Source organism: Callionymus lyra, chromosome 3, assembly GCF_982586985.1.
Source record: "Callionymus lyra chromosome 3, fCalLyr1.hap1.1, whole genome shotgun sequence".
In the NCBI taxonomy this organism is placed as follows: domain Eukaryota; kingdom Metazoa; phylum Chordata; class Actinopteri; order Syngnathiformes; family Callionymidae; genus Callionymus; species Callionymus lyra.
Window position 1 is genome coordinate 25,450,862 of NC_141820.1, and position 18,397 is coordinate 25,469,258.

The 18,397-nt window shown below is 37.9% G+C and overlaps 1 protein-coding gene across 1 annotated transcript; it reads right to left on the reverse strand.

Moving 5' to 3' along the window:
* Nucleotides 1-950: 950 nt before the first annotated feature.
* st8sia1 (ST8 alpha-N-acetyl-neuraminide alpha-2,8-sialyltransferase 1) lies at nucleotides 951-16,046 on the reverse strand. The gene is made up of 5 exons (XM_087787261.1): nucleotides 15,607-16,046; nucleotides 14,293-14,437; nucleotides 6,340-6,449; nucleotides 5,070-5,162; nucleotides 951-3,599 (listed from the first exon to the last, which is right to left on the reverse strand). The coding sequence occupies exons 1-5, from the start codon at nucleotides 15,786-15,788 to the stop codon at nucleotides 3,122-3,124; spliced, it is 1,008 nt and encodes a 335-aa protein (XP_087643387.1). The 5' UTR covers nucleotides 15,789-16,046; the 3' UTR covers nucleotides 951-3,121.
* Nucleotides 16,047-18,397: the final 2,351 nt, after the last annotated feature.

Sequence of the window (18,397 nt, forward strand, 5' to 3'; positions counted from 1 at the left end):
CATGGATTTATCTGGGATGTGGACCTTGTGATTAAACTCGCTTTAGTGCCCATGAGCAAGACACTGAAGATGATTGTGCATACCAGTGTTGGGAGGAGGACGTTTTTACTCATGATTTACACTAGATGGATAATTGATGAATCCTTTCATCAAAGCTTTTTATTATCTTTAAGGATGAATGATTTACTGTACTTTTGTATTTTCCAAGACTCTTATGACCCGCACAAATATTTTCCCACCTCAGGCATGAATCCTCTTTATAATAGACCATCATTTCATAGATTCTATCTAAAGTACAGTGTAATTGCAGAGATGTTATGTTTTAAACATGTAATGTTTAACTGAATGTTTTTTTAATTACTTCTTGTACAAATCAGAAACAAATCCTGGATTGAATATCTTTTATAGCTAGTTAGTTAGTTAGTAGGTTAACACGGATGGATGGATGGATGGATGGATAAATATATAGATAGACACTAAAATAAATGTAATCAATACAAAAAGGACATTTTATTTTACAATAACTTTAATAAATGGCAAACTTGGTTAGAAATTAGAATCTTTTTTTCTTGCAGCGAGATTCCTTCGATCTAAAAACAGTTCCAAACACTGAGCTGTAAAGTGACCTATTATTTCCTTGAAACTGTTTTTTAAACATGTTAGTAATATGACTTTTGATATGATGTTTATGTGTTTTTAAAGTGTATTAGCTTCTCAATCAGTTTAAACATGAAGATGGAATGTGATGTGGCTTTTAAACACAATCAATGTTTTTTTTTAGCAAATATATCATTTTTTTGTTTGAGTTTTATTTCATCGTGTTTTTATTTAAGGTTGCAACTGTTTAGTGTTGGACGCTTATCACATCAGCTTGACCTTGACCTTGACCACTATGACCTTTAAGAGTCGCTCGTAGTTTGGATGAAGACAGTAAAAAGAGACGGAGCCACTTTACATCTTAAGCAACAATTTATTAAGACCTGGTTTGTTTTATCTTTTATCATACTTTTTGTTGCTCAGGAATGACAACCAGTCCATGGAAAAAAAAATCTCTAACTGTCAGGAAGCGAAGCAGTCATGCAGTTTAACACCAAAGTCATTCATTCACAAACGTGAGGAAAAGAAATGGACACAACAGAAACCATCAAGTGACAACTTCATATTACACTTTTGATCAGTTCATTCACTTTTCAAAGAGGAGGAGTGACAAAAGAAAAATCCCTTACGTGCCCTTTAACAGCTGAAGGCACATCACAAGAAGATAACATGAGTACCTTGAGTCTAAACGCCCCCCCAGCATGCTCTTTCCATGCAATTGTTCTTGGTCGTGGCGGCGGCATTATGGCACAGTCACATCTAACACTTTCAGATAACATCTCATAATAGTCCGAGAAACGTCACAGCTGCATTTGACACTGAGGTTGACCCAAGAAAAAGAGGCAGTTGTAGTGAAGACGAGTTTTATGTACATTTTAATATCCGTTTCTTCCACCTGATGCTCATCATTGATTGACGCCGTAGTAGTAAAAAAAGGAGAAAGTTGATTCTCATCGGATTATTCTTAAGCTGTATCCAGGAAAGTCCATAATCCTGAGATGAACAGTCCTTTTTCATAGGTTATCTAACGTGCGTCACGAGGCAGACATATTTGGTTCGGCTTTAAGACACTTTTTTTTTCACCCACGAGCGCAGTAAACCATGACAAAAATTGGCCTGTGTAGTTCCTACTCCTCCGAGACGCAAAACCTGATCAACAGGTTTAGGAAATAAATAATAGTCTAAAAAAAAAAACCACAAAATAAAATGAAATAATTTTTGTCCGTGCCATCCGTTCGGTCACGTTACACCAACTCATCAAGTTTCCAACAAACATCGGGGAAATGTCATTTATGGTTTGGAATGTATCTGGAAAAGTCATGTCAGTCATCCGCAGTTTTATAAAAAGCGACAGTTGGAGTTTAAGTAGAGATCTTTCTACTTTCTACATTATTTCAGCAGGCATTACGAATCGTTCGTAAGGCTGATAGCGCTAGTTTAGCAATGAGCTAATGCTTCATCTCTATAGTTGTACTTGGATATTTGCAGATGTACTCGGCACCTAATGTGCGATTCATTGAATTTGAACAGCATTTAACATTTTCGTTGTGACCGGTGTCAGCATTAGCGAGAGCTAATAACTAGCTAGTATCTAAAGTTAGCGACGTAGCATTTGTCTAGATATCGCTGTTTCGCTCGTGGCTATGTTTCAGAAATGTGCATCTATTTATGTGAATGACTGAGATTTTTGTGATAATAAATAAAACCTAGCGTCTATAAAGTTACACAACTGAACAACTAAATTTTTCAAATGAATGAGGTTTACAAATGTGACAAACGAAGCAGCAACCATGCCTTTCCGCTGAAGTGTGTGAATGTAAATGTTTACTTTATTAATTTAGTTTAATTTCTAACACTAGTTAAAGATGATAAAGGAATGTACTCAAATATAATTGTATATCTCCATAGAGATATGAAATGTGTATTCCACTCTAGTGCAAAATATTTTCTTAAAGGGCAAAAAAAAAAGGAACTTAGAATATGAACCTAAAATAAAGGGTCAATTTCTGTTTTCCCTTTACTTCTGGAAGGTAAGATGCAACTCGGCTCAACATTCAAAGGACTCAATACGGCATCATCGCTGCAATTTTGCACTTTTTTTCTTTTTACTTCTGCTAATCTTTTCAATCCTTTAACTGCCTCTCGCTACTTAGTGCATTTTATTATCCTCTTTTTTCCTTCTGTCTTGTCTCACAAAGACCCAGAGGGAGGTTTGGTCCAACATATGTCAGATATAGTCATCAGCACAGAAAACTCCCCTCCCCCCCGACCCTTCTATCCCCCCAAACACTTTCATTGGCCCCTGGAGGTTTTCCAGTCGAGCATACAGGGGGTCGATGAGTGGCATAAATATTTCACTTTGTGCCAGTAAGTCTTCACTCCCTTCTGTTCCCGGGCCTCACAAAGGACATTCTCATGCTAATTTGAGTGGAGCGAGGTTGGAAGCAGGCTAACAGAAAAAGACGTTGGAAACTCCTGGAGCTGCTCCAGCTAACTCATCTGCTTCCTGTTCGAACCGAAGGGTCTACTTCCCAGCGTCGGGTTGGCATTGTCCCACCCTGACGCGGAGGGCGCCGCTCTTGTGTAGCTGCCACAGTTTGACGAACTCCTCGGGCATGGCGTGGAACCACTTATAGGGCAGGATGTTGTCGTAGTAGTGGTGGCTGATGGGCTGCTCGTTCAGGTCCACCGAGAACGGCCAGAAGCCGTAGACCGTGACCTCCTCGCACAGCCCCAGAGCCAGGCTGACCAGGAAGAGACCCGTCGAGAGGCGCTTGGCGTGAACGCCGCGGGACTTCCAAAACTTCCCCACCGAGTACAGGAAGTCCGGATTTGCATACAGCATGGTGAGGTTGGAAGACGAGTCCGACAGCGCGTAGGTGGCTCGCAGGGACGGGCTGGTGCCGGGCTTCATGGAGAAGGCCGGCATGTAGATGTAGCTGTGGCCGTAGACCTTCATGTAGTCCACGAACGCTTTTCTGGACCACAGAAGACTTTGAAATCTGTATGAGGGAAACAATGATGAGTGGTTGCTTTGAACCTCCTCTACAGAAGCTGACCTTGATTGTTTTAGAATGTTCCATCAGTGATTCCTTTTCATGATGACAGGTGACATCAAAACACCACTGGATTGATTAACTACATGGTGAGCACACTATTTATGGAAGGTGAGATGATAAATTGAAAATATTACTGGTATGACTTGAAACAGTTAGTAATATGAACCTGAATAATATTAATAAGTTAGTTAATAATAAGTTCTTCACACATTTGCTAATTTAACTGGATAATATACAATGGATGTACTGGAAACATGCTTACCAACGATAACTGAATTTACCAATGATTACATTCAGAAAGGGTGAGTCGGCTCTATGTTTACGGCGTCTAACTTCACAAGGGAGATAATATGTGCACACAGGGAGGAATATATGGTTTCAAATGATGTTTGAAATGACTGGAAACCATAAAGTTTTATGGACTTATTGTAAGGTTTCCAGTGGGTGGAGCCAAGTCAGTCCTCTCCTCTGTAACTACTCTGTATCTTGATCATCCTCTTGTTCCCTTCATTCTTCTACAAGGCCCCACGTACTAAATCGATGAACCCCATTGCTTCCCTCCTCGTTTCATCCCACAGACATAGCAAATAGGCTTCTCAAGATCAACAAAAAATTAATATCTGGACAATTGTGTTCATGAAAGTTTTTGTGGATGGCAGATGAAGTATGACTAGTTTTCTATCTTCCCTGCTTGTACCAGCCTTTTCAATGAGTTTGATTAACATCAACAATACCAAGGAAGACCGGAGATATTCCCAATGGAAATTTTCAATGGGATCAATACAGATCTACTCTTTATTTGGGTTCAACTGAAGTTTTTTATTAGAGGCCAATTCAACTCTCCTGACTTACTCACAAGTTTCAAATGTTGAAGTCCCTCATCATGGCCATGTTTTAAAGTTATTACTTTATAAAGTTTCCCCCCGTCTGCAATCTCGGCAAACGAAAGGTTACGAGAGCGGAGTCCATTATGACTTATTAATGTCTTCCCTCGTCCTCCAGCTTCGCTCCTCCTCGCTTTCTTTATACAACAAGTCCCCTGGAGGTGGAGACTGAGGATTGATGACGCTGGATGACAAACCTTGATTTTTGGCCAATCAAAGAGGAGTGGGTGTGGTTATGGTAAAGAAGATTTCATCCCCAGAAAAGTGTTGTCAGTGGGCGGGGCTTAATCACATTTTCTAATGTAAATATTTCAAACAAACACATACTGATGATACAATAGAGTCCAACATCTATTTAAGACACACTTAAATACTCACATAAGTTTCCCTTGAACTTGTTTTTAGTCAAAGGTCAGGGCTTCCCCATGTGGGTAATTCCAAACCTCCATTTAGTATCTAATTTACATGTCTACATCTAAATGTGGTAGAATGTTGCAGGAGATACACAAGTTCCTGTTGCAAAACTAACCTCTTCTCTATAATGCTGGGGTTGGCCGTCACCAGGTTGGTTTTGGTTCCCACATCTTCCACGTGTTCCGCCGACAGTGGCGGGAGGTTGCACCTGCAGACAGCAAAACAAAATGTTCTAGCACATGACCCATATTACATCCTTTTTAATTTCTCAACACCTTTGTCTGACGCTCATGGGAATCTTTTCAGGCCTGTCATGAGAGAGTTTTATTAAGTCGCGAAACAAGTGTAGTACGTCCTGGTCCGACCTCTATTTGCCTAATTTGTTTCTACTGCCGTGGTTTGTTTTGCAAATCCTTTGTTTGTCTCGTTGTCTTGATCTGAGTATTGTTTTGATTGTTTAAGTGCTTTGTGACCCTGGTCTGGATTTCTTAAATCAAATGAAAATAAGTACAGTATATATCAATACAAATGTGTAAAAAGTCTGATAATTTGCTTCTTTGTCAATCCTTTGTTACTGGGAAAGTGAATGTAATGAATTCCTGTTTCAGTACACAACCATTCCATGGTCTGTTTATGTACATTAAAGATCAACACACAAGTGTTAAATTTAAATGTTATTAATCTCAAATTTGCGTTGCTTATTCAGCCCGGGTTGACTCTGAATGTATCATTTCTAAGGTAAAAAAAAGAGGATAAAATACAGCAAATATTTATTTATGATTAAAAAATAGATAATCATACAGTATATAAACCAAACAATATCAGGAAACCAGCCAAGAATCCCATTAAGCAAGTTGTATTGATAGTGCATCAACCTTGAACAATGTATTTGTTTTGCAACATAAAAATGACTAAATGCAGGAAATGTAGTTTTTCTTTTGAGTCATATTTCTTTTTTCTTTCCGGGAAAGTTTCCAACTAACTTGAAAAAAACAGCCTATGAATCCATTTACCAAATCAAAAACTTTTTGGGACACATCAAAAATGAGATTAAAGAGATTAAAATGAGAATCTGTGCAGTTCTAAACAGATAAAATGGCCTTAAAAAATAAATCTCTGTTCCCTTAACCAGTTGATATGTTTTAACAAGAAAAATAATGATTTCACTCATAAACTTAAGTCGTTTTTGAGCTCATTTTTTGTAATATTAAAACAATCTTTAAACTTTCATAATATTTATATTTGCTGGCATCTATAATTCCCTCTCTTCTCTCTGGCCTACTTTTTCTTGGCTCTCTCGCTTTCTCTGCAGGCTTTGGCTGCAGAAGAATGTTCAGAAGAGCTGCCGGAACCTCAAATAAATCACGCTCTCCGTGGCGTCTTACCGCATGATGAAGTCGGCCTGTTCAATGTCCCGTCCACACTTGCTGTGTCTCAGGATTCCTCCGTTGCCGACCACAGCACATTTCTTCAGGGGCAGTTGCAGAGGGTTGTTCTGGGAGAGGGACGACGTTTAGTCCTTTTAACAACAGCAGCAGTTCTCCAACAGTTAATCAGATGAATCATAAAAGGATAAAAAGCAAGTTTTGGAAGTGTTGTAAAAAAAATGGTAGACCTTCACAATATGAAAATTCAATATCCAGATTGGTTCAACGTTTTCATGACAGATTACTTTATTTCAAATCCTACAAAAAAAAAGACATCCATGTTGAATTTGATAGGGAATTACTTTAAAATGACGATGTCGGCGACAAAAAAACTGCTTGACAACTACTTTAACACCATTGCAATGAGTTTATTCTAAAAAAAAACATAGTAGAACTTCCACTTCCTATTTAAAACGATCCAGGCCAAGGTATTATGTTTACTTTTTAAACTTTATGAAGTACTATCTCACACCTTGTTCATTGTGACTATAGTCTACCCTCAATAGCGTAATATTAAGGCGTTTAAACAAGACCTTAATTACTAATTATTAACAGGAAATAAAGAAGTAAATATCTTAAGTGAAAACTCTTTCTATTTACTCCTTATACCATAAATTATTTTTTCATAGGAAAAAAACTAAAAGATAACTAGTATTAATAACAAAAATGTATTAAAGTAATTGAAAATGAATTAATTTTGAATCAGTATACATCCCAGTAATCGTGAAATTGTCCTCGTTCTTGGAAAAAAACAAAACTAAAATGTGTTGGTTAGTTTTAACAATCACACTCAAGCATTTGTTTTATTTTCTTTTTAGTGTGAAATTGCTTCTGTATCATAGCAGAGATCAGGCTGAGAAACTTCCCCCCCCGGTCATGTGGTGGTTTCAGGATGACTTGTTTGAAAAACACGATTTCATTGGGAACCACGAAGTACTTGAACAGCCGCGGAAGTTGATTACAAACAGCTCTTGTCCAAGAAATAAGTCATGGGGTCATGTTGTTAACTGTGATTTAACACCTAAGAAACATCATGTTTCAAGTTTTCCAGAGTAACATGTTCATTCATGAATATGTCTACATGTCTACATGTATAATGTTTGTAAGTAGAGCTGAGTATTGATCCAAAATCTTTGTTTGTAACAATTTTTGAGACAGTTTCTAAGGAATGACATTACATGTAGCACAAATCTTGTGCAACATTTTTTAGCTTTGTTAAATTTTTACTTCAAGCTTTTTCCTTATAGAAAGAGAGCAAAAGAATACTTTTGACAAGTTAATCTTATGTTCACTACCTTTGTCACTTACTAGTTTTACTTCAGAAAAATGAAGCATGTTTTGAAAGCATTCTGGTGCCAAAAAAGAACAGAAGTTTGATATCAATTATATTATTATTTATTATTATACTTTAAGGCCGTTATTTTTCCTTTCATTTTTTTTCTTTCTATGTTGAGCATTTACTGTTACAATTCTGACATTCAGCTTCATTTCCTCTGCTTGTCCAGGGCTGTTTAGTTGCAAACTTCTAATCTAATGTGTTATCAGCGACTACCGGGCCATTTTCCCCTTCAGTTAAAAGCCAATGCAACGGTTTAATAGATGAATAATTTTTTTCTTTATCTCTTCCCCTCATGTTTGACTGCAGACCTATCTTTGCTATCTTAGACAAGAGATTTGGAATAACATGGACGAGCAGTCAGCCCATCACAAACACTGTCACACATAGGTACAGATTAAGAGTCACTTATTGACCGTGTTGACCTGAGGAAACCTGTGAATCAAGTTATATAAATCTAGAGATTATGCAAACGATACAACATATTAAAGGACAACTAATGCCAAGCTCACAATTTCCTGACTCGCTCCAGTGTTTCAAATGTTGAAGTCTTCCTCTCCAAGATGCAGTAAGTCTCTCATCATGACCATGTTTTGAACTTATTTCTTTATAAAGTTCTCCTTCGCGAACAATAGGTTACTGGAGCACAGTCCATTATGATGTAATAATTATTAGAGGTGGAGACTTCCAGGGTTTTGAACACGCGCAGTGACAAACCTCAATGTTTGACCAATCACAGCAGAGTGGGTGTGGTTACGGTAAACAAGATTTAATCTCCAGAAAAAACAGGTGTTTTCAGTGGACGGGACTTAGGTACATTTTCCAATATTTCAACACAGACAAACAGACACATACTGATAGAGTTGTACGATCTATTGAACACTAACATCAACACATGAGTGACAAGATTTTACGGGAAAAAATGACGACAAACTGTCTAACAAACATGGTCTACAATATTCTGTCAAACAGCTGTATTCCAAAGGTTTAAACTCATGAAACCCAAATCTGACTCGCCAAGTAATTTATTGTTCCCGGAGGAGCTTAGAATAGCATAGGAGTTGTAGAAGAAAAAAAACTGGATCACCTCCAATACATGCTACAATATTGTGACTCACATTGATCTGTTTTGAGACAAAAAAACAAACAAATGTCAACAATTATAGTTGGATCTTTGTGCTACATCTGCCCTGGGTCATTTGATGTAACCCCACAGTTAGCATCAAAGTAGATTAATGTTCCTGTTAATATCATGACATGTACGATTAGCTACTGTACCAAGATTATCGATGACAGTAAATAAAGGAAGTTGATGGTGAGATAAGCATCAAATGACAATCACGACTCATAATTCCGGTTATGAACAGTTTGGTAAATACACATTTAGTTCAAAGCTGAGTATAAATGTGGCAAACACACACGCAAATACTCCAGATGTTTTATTGGTGCCTTCATTTTCAACCACTTGTCAGTTTCCTTTCGTTGTAATAAAGGTTTGACCGACTAAAGATGAGGACGGTTATCTCCCTTCCTGGTCCAAGGTCTACTCACCAGACCTCCTGTTGACATAGTACACGTCATAAAATGAGAGCAAACGATGAGTGTCCATCGTACCACGAGCAATGCAGACCCACAGAGCAGTGTGAGCAGTTGCCGGCGGACCGTCAATATGCTTAATAAAATCAGTCTGTAAATACTGTCTACAGAAAATAAGTAAAAGAAAAATGTTTTTTTAAATTTGCAGAGGGATAAAGGCCAACCGAGGAGCCAGGTCAGGAAATTTGACTGAGTGCAGTATGTTATTTAAGTTAAGTGTATATATATATTTTTAATCATAAATGACTTCTTCTTACATTTAGCATGTATTTATCCCTCATTTCAATGCTTCTGTCGATTTACCACAAACTATTTCATTATTATTATTATTTGAATTACTCATCTGTATGTTTGTGGACTGTGGAAGGAAACCACAGTACCCGGAGTAAACCCATGCGAGCACAGGGAGAAGAACTACACACAGAAATGTACACAAGTTGCCTTAAGCTGGAAGCTAAACTTTCTTTTGCTGTTGACGCAGTCGTTCTAAACACTAGGACCCCACATTTATTTTTGAATTTAATTGAATGTCCTTATATCTGTGCATCCATCGCTGCATTTACTGTTTAAGCTATTGATTTTTGTATATTTTTTTTATCTTTTCTTCCGATTGTGTGTATATATCTTTAATCATTAATTCATCAGTTTTTTACCTCAAAGTTCAACTAATGTGTTGATTTAAGTGTGTCTTAAATAGATGTTGGACTCTATTGTATCATCAGTATGTGTCTGCTTGTACAAAACTCTATTTTCATTTAAATATTTACATTAGAAAATGTACTTAAGCCCACTTAAAACACTTTTCTAGAGATGACATTTTGTTTACCATACCGACGCCCACACCCACTCTGCTGTGATTTGTCACTGCATGTCATCAATCCCAAGTGTCAACCTCCAGGGAATTTTTGTATAAAGAAAGCAGGGCGTGATTACACCTGGAGGAGGAGTGAAACCATTATTACGTCATAGTGGACGCTCTCGTAACCTCTCGTTCGCCAAAATTTCAGACTTGTAGAACTTTAAAAAGCAATAAAACATGGTCACGATGAGGGACTTACTGTATCTTTGAGAGGAAGACTTCAACATTTGAAACAAGGGAGTGAGTAGAGTTGGAGTTTGACATGAGTTGGAGGTTATCATCTACTTCACTTGATTTAAGATCCACTATCCATTGACTAAAACAGTAATCATACATCTATGAAACATCAAAAGACGAGACTTGTAATTAGAGACGAAGTAATTGTTTCTGGAAGATCCGGTAAACACTCTCTTATGTTATGTACTTAAGTAATGACTCCATTGTCAAGTATGTGTCATCAGAGCAAAGAATGTCAGTTATGAGGTTTGTTGGCTTGCATCCATTTGTCCTGCCTCTTCATCTGTGCTGTTTAATGACGAGAAGTGGAGCGTAAATATGCTTCACTGGACTCAACCAGGAGATTCAACCGAGGTGGCGCCGCTGACCGGTCGACCATCCGTGCCCGGGTCATAATTGGCAGATGCCCTGATGCCGTAAGTGCCAGCTTTCCCAGACGTACAATCACAGAAGCCTGAGCTCCCTCTTCGTTTCACCGCACCCGGCTATAAACTCAGACAAATCTCACGACCCCACAGCCGGTATCTCTTTTTCAAACGCAGCATTTCCAAGTAATGAGCGCCTCGACGAAGTGTACTTAAGATTCACCGAACATATCTTGACTATCCAGTTCACACAAGACATAAACACGTCGAGCCAGTTGTTCTAGACGCACCTGCGGCTCTAAATCAGTTTGAAAACTCAACCCACGACAAGAAATCCGTCGTCGAGCACTGAAGACGAGCACTTCCGGAGCAAGCAGAGCATTTGACAAGCTGTTTCCATGTCAACACACATCCCCCATGCTAATGTAAATGACAGGCGGAGAGCAAATAAAATCAGTAACTATTCCACTCTTAAAGGATCCTAATGCTAATGACGTATTTTAGCATTCCTTTGGCAGCTCAGGATCCATTAGAGCCTTCTCAGGTACAACAATACACAAATACACAATGTGCAGCTCCACCTCCCTGCATTATCTTTTCTTTTTTTTTATTTGCGCTCACCTCCCCCATCCTTGATGAATGCACAGCAGCCAGTATATACGAGGGTCAGGCGGTCCTCACCATCACCCAGCAGGGGATCACAGTCGGTTAATAAGGATTCTTGACTTGATGAGGAGATAGATGTGGCTCCCATTCAACAGTCATCTTGATGGAAAGAAAACGCAACGTCCGTCGCTCCACTCATGGTTGAGCGGATGATGTGGCTAAATTAACCTTATAATAGCCTTTTTTTGTCCTTTTAATCCAGTCTCACATTTCTCTATACTGCGAGAAAACTTGTACATTAGTTTGTTAATACTTTGATCACATCAAAAATATTATATATGTATATATAAATTTAAAAAAAAAGGTGTAACCGACATGGTGCCCGCAGAAATCTTAGAAGTGGCCCATGATGCCTGTTCAAAAATAAGTTTGAAATACACTAAATATACACAAACTAATAATGTTTGATGTTCCTTTCTTGTTTCACTATTGAAGATAGTGTCAAAAAAACAGATGGTTCGGGTGCTGTTAAAGTTACATAAAGGTTGTTGACCCCTGATCGTTCTTCTCTGTTTGTCTTTTACAGACTTGGCCTCTACGACCTTCTGACATTACAATGAATCATGTTTAAAAAAAAGAAGAAAAATAAACCCTCATTATGTTATTATAAATATATTATTACTGATTTAATTGTTATCTGTAATAAAGTAATTTACAAGTAACAAGGAAATTATATCTATTATAGTTATTTATAGTGGAAAATCTTCAACTTTTGTCGTCTTAAAGCCGTGAAAAAGGGGGAAAAAAAGGAGTTTCAGTCTGATACTAGGGAGCGCTTATGTCACCAGCTGATGTCAAATGTATAAATAGAGAACAGATCGTATGTAGTGTTCATGGGATGAATGCATCTTCTGTTATCAACCTTCGACTATACGACCAAAACCCTGATAAAAAAAACGGTGTTACCATGTCAGAGTACTTGGACCTCTCTATTTCTAATGAAGGATTAAATGTGCTTTTCAGAAGGCGTGTACACAAACTGCTTGTTATTTTAAGTTACACAACATACCGGTATGACATGAGTGCTATTGAATGAACAGAGATTGCTATGCTATGCAATGTATTTTTTGAAACTGGCAGAAAAAGGTCAGAAGGGGGTATACAGGATTTCTAGTGATCTCTAGAATCAGGATAGTGTCTATTTCAGAACAGAAGTAATCAGAGGATGTCACCCTCACAGAAAACATTATTCTCAGTGTAATATTTGTCGTGATTTTTCAGGTCTTGTTGTTCAGACCTCACTCCCATCCAGTCACAGAAGAAGACTGTTAAACTCAGAGTCTGGTTCTGCTCAAGGTTTCTGCCTGTTAAAAGTGTTTTTCCTCACTCATTAAGACCCCTTTGGACCTGCTTTCCTTTCTCTTATATAGTGTTATTTAAACTTTGAAGTATCTGGAGATAATTAAGTTACAATTTGACACTTTGAATAAAATTGAATTAAATAGACGAGACAAACATTAATACAGGAAGTGGCATCTTCAGTTTCTCCCTAAAAGTAGAGAGCAGTGGCTCAACTCTAAACCTGCCCCAGAGAGCCAAAACCAGGAGTGTTAAACCCCCTCAAGCAAGAGGTCCAGGTATCTAAACATGGTCCACATGAAGCGTCAAACAACAGGAAACAATATTCTTACTTATTTCTCATTTTAGCTTCAAGTATCTCTATGCTTCTCTAGCAACTCTTGAATCAATAGAATAGAAATACATTCTTTCAGGCCCCATGGGTGATGATATCAACAGCACAGTTGATCCACCTCAGAGTATCAAGGTCGTGGACCGCATTGAAGGAGATCACGAGAAGGATAAAATACAAATAAAGCGACAGAGAGATTGATGGATCGACATTCTGAGCTTTTTGACAAACAGATACTGCAAGAAAATCACTCATGACTGTCACACTTCATTGAAAAACTGTCGGCGAAACCATTCCAGTTTGACTTAAAGCACAGCTTGAATTCTGAATGAACGTATTGGACGGGACTCTTGCTTTCTTGTGGGTTTTTTATTGTCTCCTAACCACTCTCCTCATGTGATGGACATTTTGACACCTCAACTAACAAAGAGTCTACAGAAATCTAGATAATTTTTTTCGATAAATTGTTCTTTGTCTTTATGATTAAATATATAATTCATGTCCATACATATAGTTTATAGTAGGTCCTAACCAGACAGAAAAGCAACCCAAAGATTGGTGCTAAACTTCAGTGTTGTTTTTACTTTTTCTGCTGATAGAGATCTAAAATAAAATCTTTTTTTATTGCATTAAAGTAATATACCAGTATCTCCAGCCCATTGACAAGAACATGTGTGGCTATAGTCTCTCGCCCACTAACTGTCATTCATATATTTTGGTGAATGAATGTTCCTCATGTGAGAAGACAAGTGATCATGCAACATTAAAGTTTAATACTAAATGTTGTATTACATTAAAATAATAAATGCTAAAACAACTTAAATGTTAAATATAATCCGACAAAACATTATTTTAGTATTTTTTTTTCTTTACTGGATTCAAACAGGCGAGTGTGCTACAGTAATTTTTAGTAGATAAATGAACGTTTTCTAAATGAATACATATTCATATGTAGAAAATGAAAGGAAATAAAAATGTGTCTGTGCTGTTCTGCCGCCTCACTTCTTTGCCCACAAATGTTCCTCTGGGAAACACTAATTATATCGATTGGCAATTCCACACACACACAAAATGAAACCCCCAAAATATCACTGACAGAACATGCAGAAAAAAACATATCTTTAAGCACCATTTCTGGAAGTGTCGGCAGCTTGTTACTGAAGCAACTACTTCTGCTCTCAACTCAAAGTCAACTTCCTGTCCGGCACAGTGAGGAACTCACCTTCACGAAAAGGGAATACGTCTCGTTGTTGACGATGTGCCAGTAGTAGAACTCGCCGTCGTACCACAGAACCTTCCCCAGCGGGGAGTTCTCCTTGGTGACTGCGAACATCCTCTTGGGGTCGCAACATTCTGTCAGCAGCTTCCTGTGGAGGGACTCAAATTAACCAGAAGCTCTGGGGAAGATCATCTGCATTGAAATCAAATTGAGCAGCCGAGAGGAAACAACGAGATACATAAATAACCGTTGACAGAAGCGGAAGACGACAGCTTTCGAGAAGAAGATCTCGACTCTCGGTCTGCATCTGTGTCATCTCAGCTTTGGGCTGCGACCTTCAAAATAATCCTATTACTCTTCAGATTGGATAATAATCTCTTCTATGGTGAATGAAAAGTAAGTGATGGACCCGGTGGCCTGTCCAGGGTGTCCTTGTGTTTCACATGCAGCTTCCTCACCCTTCGCAGATTAATTATGCAGGTATATCATCAGAATATTGCATAGCGGAATCTAAAAGTTCAAATTGTATTTTTAATTTAAAAGTTGTTGGGATTTTTTCAAGATAAGAATTTATTATTATGGAATTGAATTTGATCTTATTTAATAATTTGATTTAATAATATGTATATCAATAGATTTTAAATATTAAAAAAAAAAGAAAAAATATATTTTTACAGATAAAGTTTGATATTATAATTACTATTCTAAATGTTTTTTATTCTTTTATTTATATATTTTTAGTATTGCCGTGTACTTGACTCCGGTGTTGCAGAATTTACAGACGTCTTCTTGACGAAGTCGTAACTGCTTTAATTTGTTTTAAAAAACAAAATCGTATCCTCTCGTCCTCAGTCACTGCTGGGATCTCAATGTTCATTTAACTGCAAAGGACAACATCTAGTGCCCGGAAGTTTAATTGCAAGAATGAAAAATGAACAAACGGTGTAAATATTTGCATGTTAATTGTAAAAAAAATATATATAATAATTATATTTTACAACTACATTACTAAACTAGAAACATTAAAAAAAACACATGGTAACATTTGATTGATTTGCAAGCCAATAATCAATGCAGTACTGTACTATAACACACAGTATTGTGTAAAAATAACGATTTAAGAGCTATGGTAGTGTAGAAATGTGCTCGGGTTGAGTGAGAAACTAACAGAACCGAGCCAAGGTCTGGAGTAACACGTGCAGGAAGTTCACACCAAAAAAGGGACTCGAACTGAAAACCTTTCTTGGTGTGAGACTAGCGGCTCAAATCTCAACTTGAACTGGATTTCCATCGATTTTGTGATCCGGTTCCACTGACCTGTAGAGATTGATGCCGGTCTGGTTCTTCTTCCAGTCTCCTCTCGGCCTCAGCACCTCCTCCACGATGTCCTTATCTCGGGGGAGTCTGTAGAAGGGGAAGACGTAGAACCAGCAGAGGACCAGAAAGACCAGAACCACCCACGCCGACAGCCTCCCTCGGCAGCAGCGCACAGACATCATCCTCCGGTCGGATCAGAGCTGAGCTAGAGAACACAGACGTGGTCTCCTGCAGACCCCCGGATCATCCCGCCGACGGCGAGAGAATAAAAAAAAAGAACCGAAACCGATTGACCCTCCTCCCCCCCCAAAAAAGAGGCTCGAGTGTGGGAGGAAGGCGTTTCAGAAAAGAGAGTCTGGTTCTTCAGCTGCATCCACCATCATGTGAGGAATCATGCGGACCCTCGTCTCCAGCAACATCCATTCCGGATCTCCCCCCCCCACACCCCCTGTTCTTGTCCCCGACCAGGGCTTCGTACCTGACCCCCGTGCCGGTCCTCTGGCGCAGGTGGACGGACTCTCGTGCCTCCCCAGCCTCCTGTCAACACCCCCTCAAGGAGACAAAGTGCCTCTTTATGCAGGGGGAGGGTCGCGGTGGACCGAAATCACGGCGAGGAGGAGAAGAAAACGGAAGTCGGCCTTCAAAATAAAAGCGCATCAGGCATTAGTTCACAACACATTGATCGTTCAAGCACGTGTTTTTACAATAAAATGTCATCAAAAATCAAGATATTTTTTAAAAACCTACATATGATACTTTGATTTTAGTAAGAAAGTAAGTATTTTTTATTAATATAGCGCTTTTCCAGACCAGGGTCACAAAGCGCTTAAACAATCAAAACAATATTCAATAAAGTATATACTTTAAAGGTCAAGATAACACTGATAACACAACAGGAGTTCCAGAAAATCAAGGAAAAGCCAAGTTTAAAAGAACGTTTAGGACCCACATCTCAACAAAGCAGATTCATGTTTTAGTGGCAGTGTCCGGATCACTTCAAATACGACATATTTAATTGAAATATTCAGTTAAATAAAAATATAATGTACGTTTTTGTCTTCGAGGGACGGTTAAAATGCAGAATAAATATGTATAAAAATAATAAAATAAACGATATAGTCATGACAATGAAAAAAAGTGAAATCATTTATTATAAATTCCATCGTAGCAATGATCTATATGCGCAGAAAATATTGTCTTTTACTTTGAATTTCTCAGCACATATGTTATGGTTCCACTTGACGCTCTTGTTGAACCCCCCACCCCTCGCTGAGATCCTCCTGCTGGACAAAGACGAAAGTGTGCGACAGAGAGAGCAGGCATGGTCGTCATAGAGGTGGACACTGTCGCCACCTGTTGGCCAACATACATACATAAATATAGTAAGTAAGTAAGTGAGTAAATATATGTATATTTGAGTGGCTTTAATATACTCCATTATATCGAAATACTAAAATAAGGATTATTTTATTTTATATAAGTGGTCCAGAATGTTCTTGAAAAAAAGAGGAAATTAAAATATAAATATTTGTACCAGATAAAATGACAGGAATGCAACTGATGGTATGTGCTCTTTGCTGCCATCTGCTGCCACATTTGACCTGTAACCCGAAAAGGGGATTGAACGACAATCTTCAATTTAAATCCCATCTATACCCCTATCAACCTCAGGTCTTGAGGGGGGCCTTGAGGAAGATGAGCAGGACTTGATGCCTTCATGCAGCAGCAACATGGCACCTTTACAATTTGAGGCCACACCGTATCTTTCTTTCTCCTCCTCCTCACCATCCCATGACACCTCAACAGAAGGTACTCTGAGCCCTCAAATGATATCAGATGATCCTGCACTGTGGGCAAAATTCACTGACAACAATGCACATTGTAAAGTTGTGACAAAGGGATCACTTTTATCATTCAAAATTTATAAACCAAAGACCACTTACTTTTTTTTGCTTGGTTGTGTTTTTGCACATTCTGCTCAAAATTTGCATTTTTCAGTTGTGTTTGTTATGTGGTACAGTATATTGTCAAAGTTTTATAAAGTTTAGAGTAGCTATATGATTTTTCACTTCACGTAATTCAAAAGAAACATTTCTGTATTTAATGATTTTCTGTGTTTTTTTGGGCCAGAAGGACCCCCCATACTCACTCTTGGCTAGGCCCCCCAAGGTGACTAGAAACGCCCCTGTCCATTGTAAGATTCTTTTCACTTCTTAATAGGAATTAAGAAAAAATAAATGAATATTCCTAATAAATTAAATAAGAACATTTTTTTATGATAATGGAGACTCTAGCAAATGTAAAGATTAATATATATATATATATATAAAGAAAACGTGTGTAACCCCAATAAGTGACAAATTGACATGTTTAAAAATACTATTAAATCATTAAATAAATATGGTAATATGTATAATTTAATTAATAAATAACTACTTTAATTGTGGTTTTGGTGTTTAAACTTTAAATAGTTGATATTGTGTTTGTGACAATATATTTACCTGCATGTGTTATTTAAGTAATGTAGTAAAAATTGGAAAAACAAAAGGAAGTATACACTAAAATATATACTGTTTTGCCTGTAAATTGAAATATATTACCTTCAACTGTATCTACATTTATAGGGTGACTGTTTGTATTATAAAATTTTGAGTTTGAATAGGAATTCAGATGATGGTGTCAGGGTGCAGAACGGAGAAACCCAGGCGCAGAGTTCAATTGTAGAAACTTGATTTTATTCCGAGGGTGAAGGCAAAGGCGTAATCCAACAGACCAGAATTCAGCAACAAGA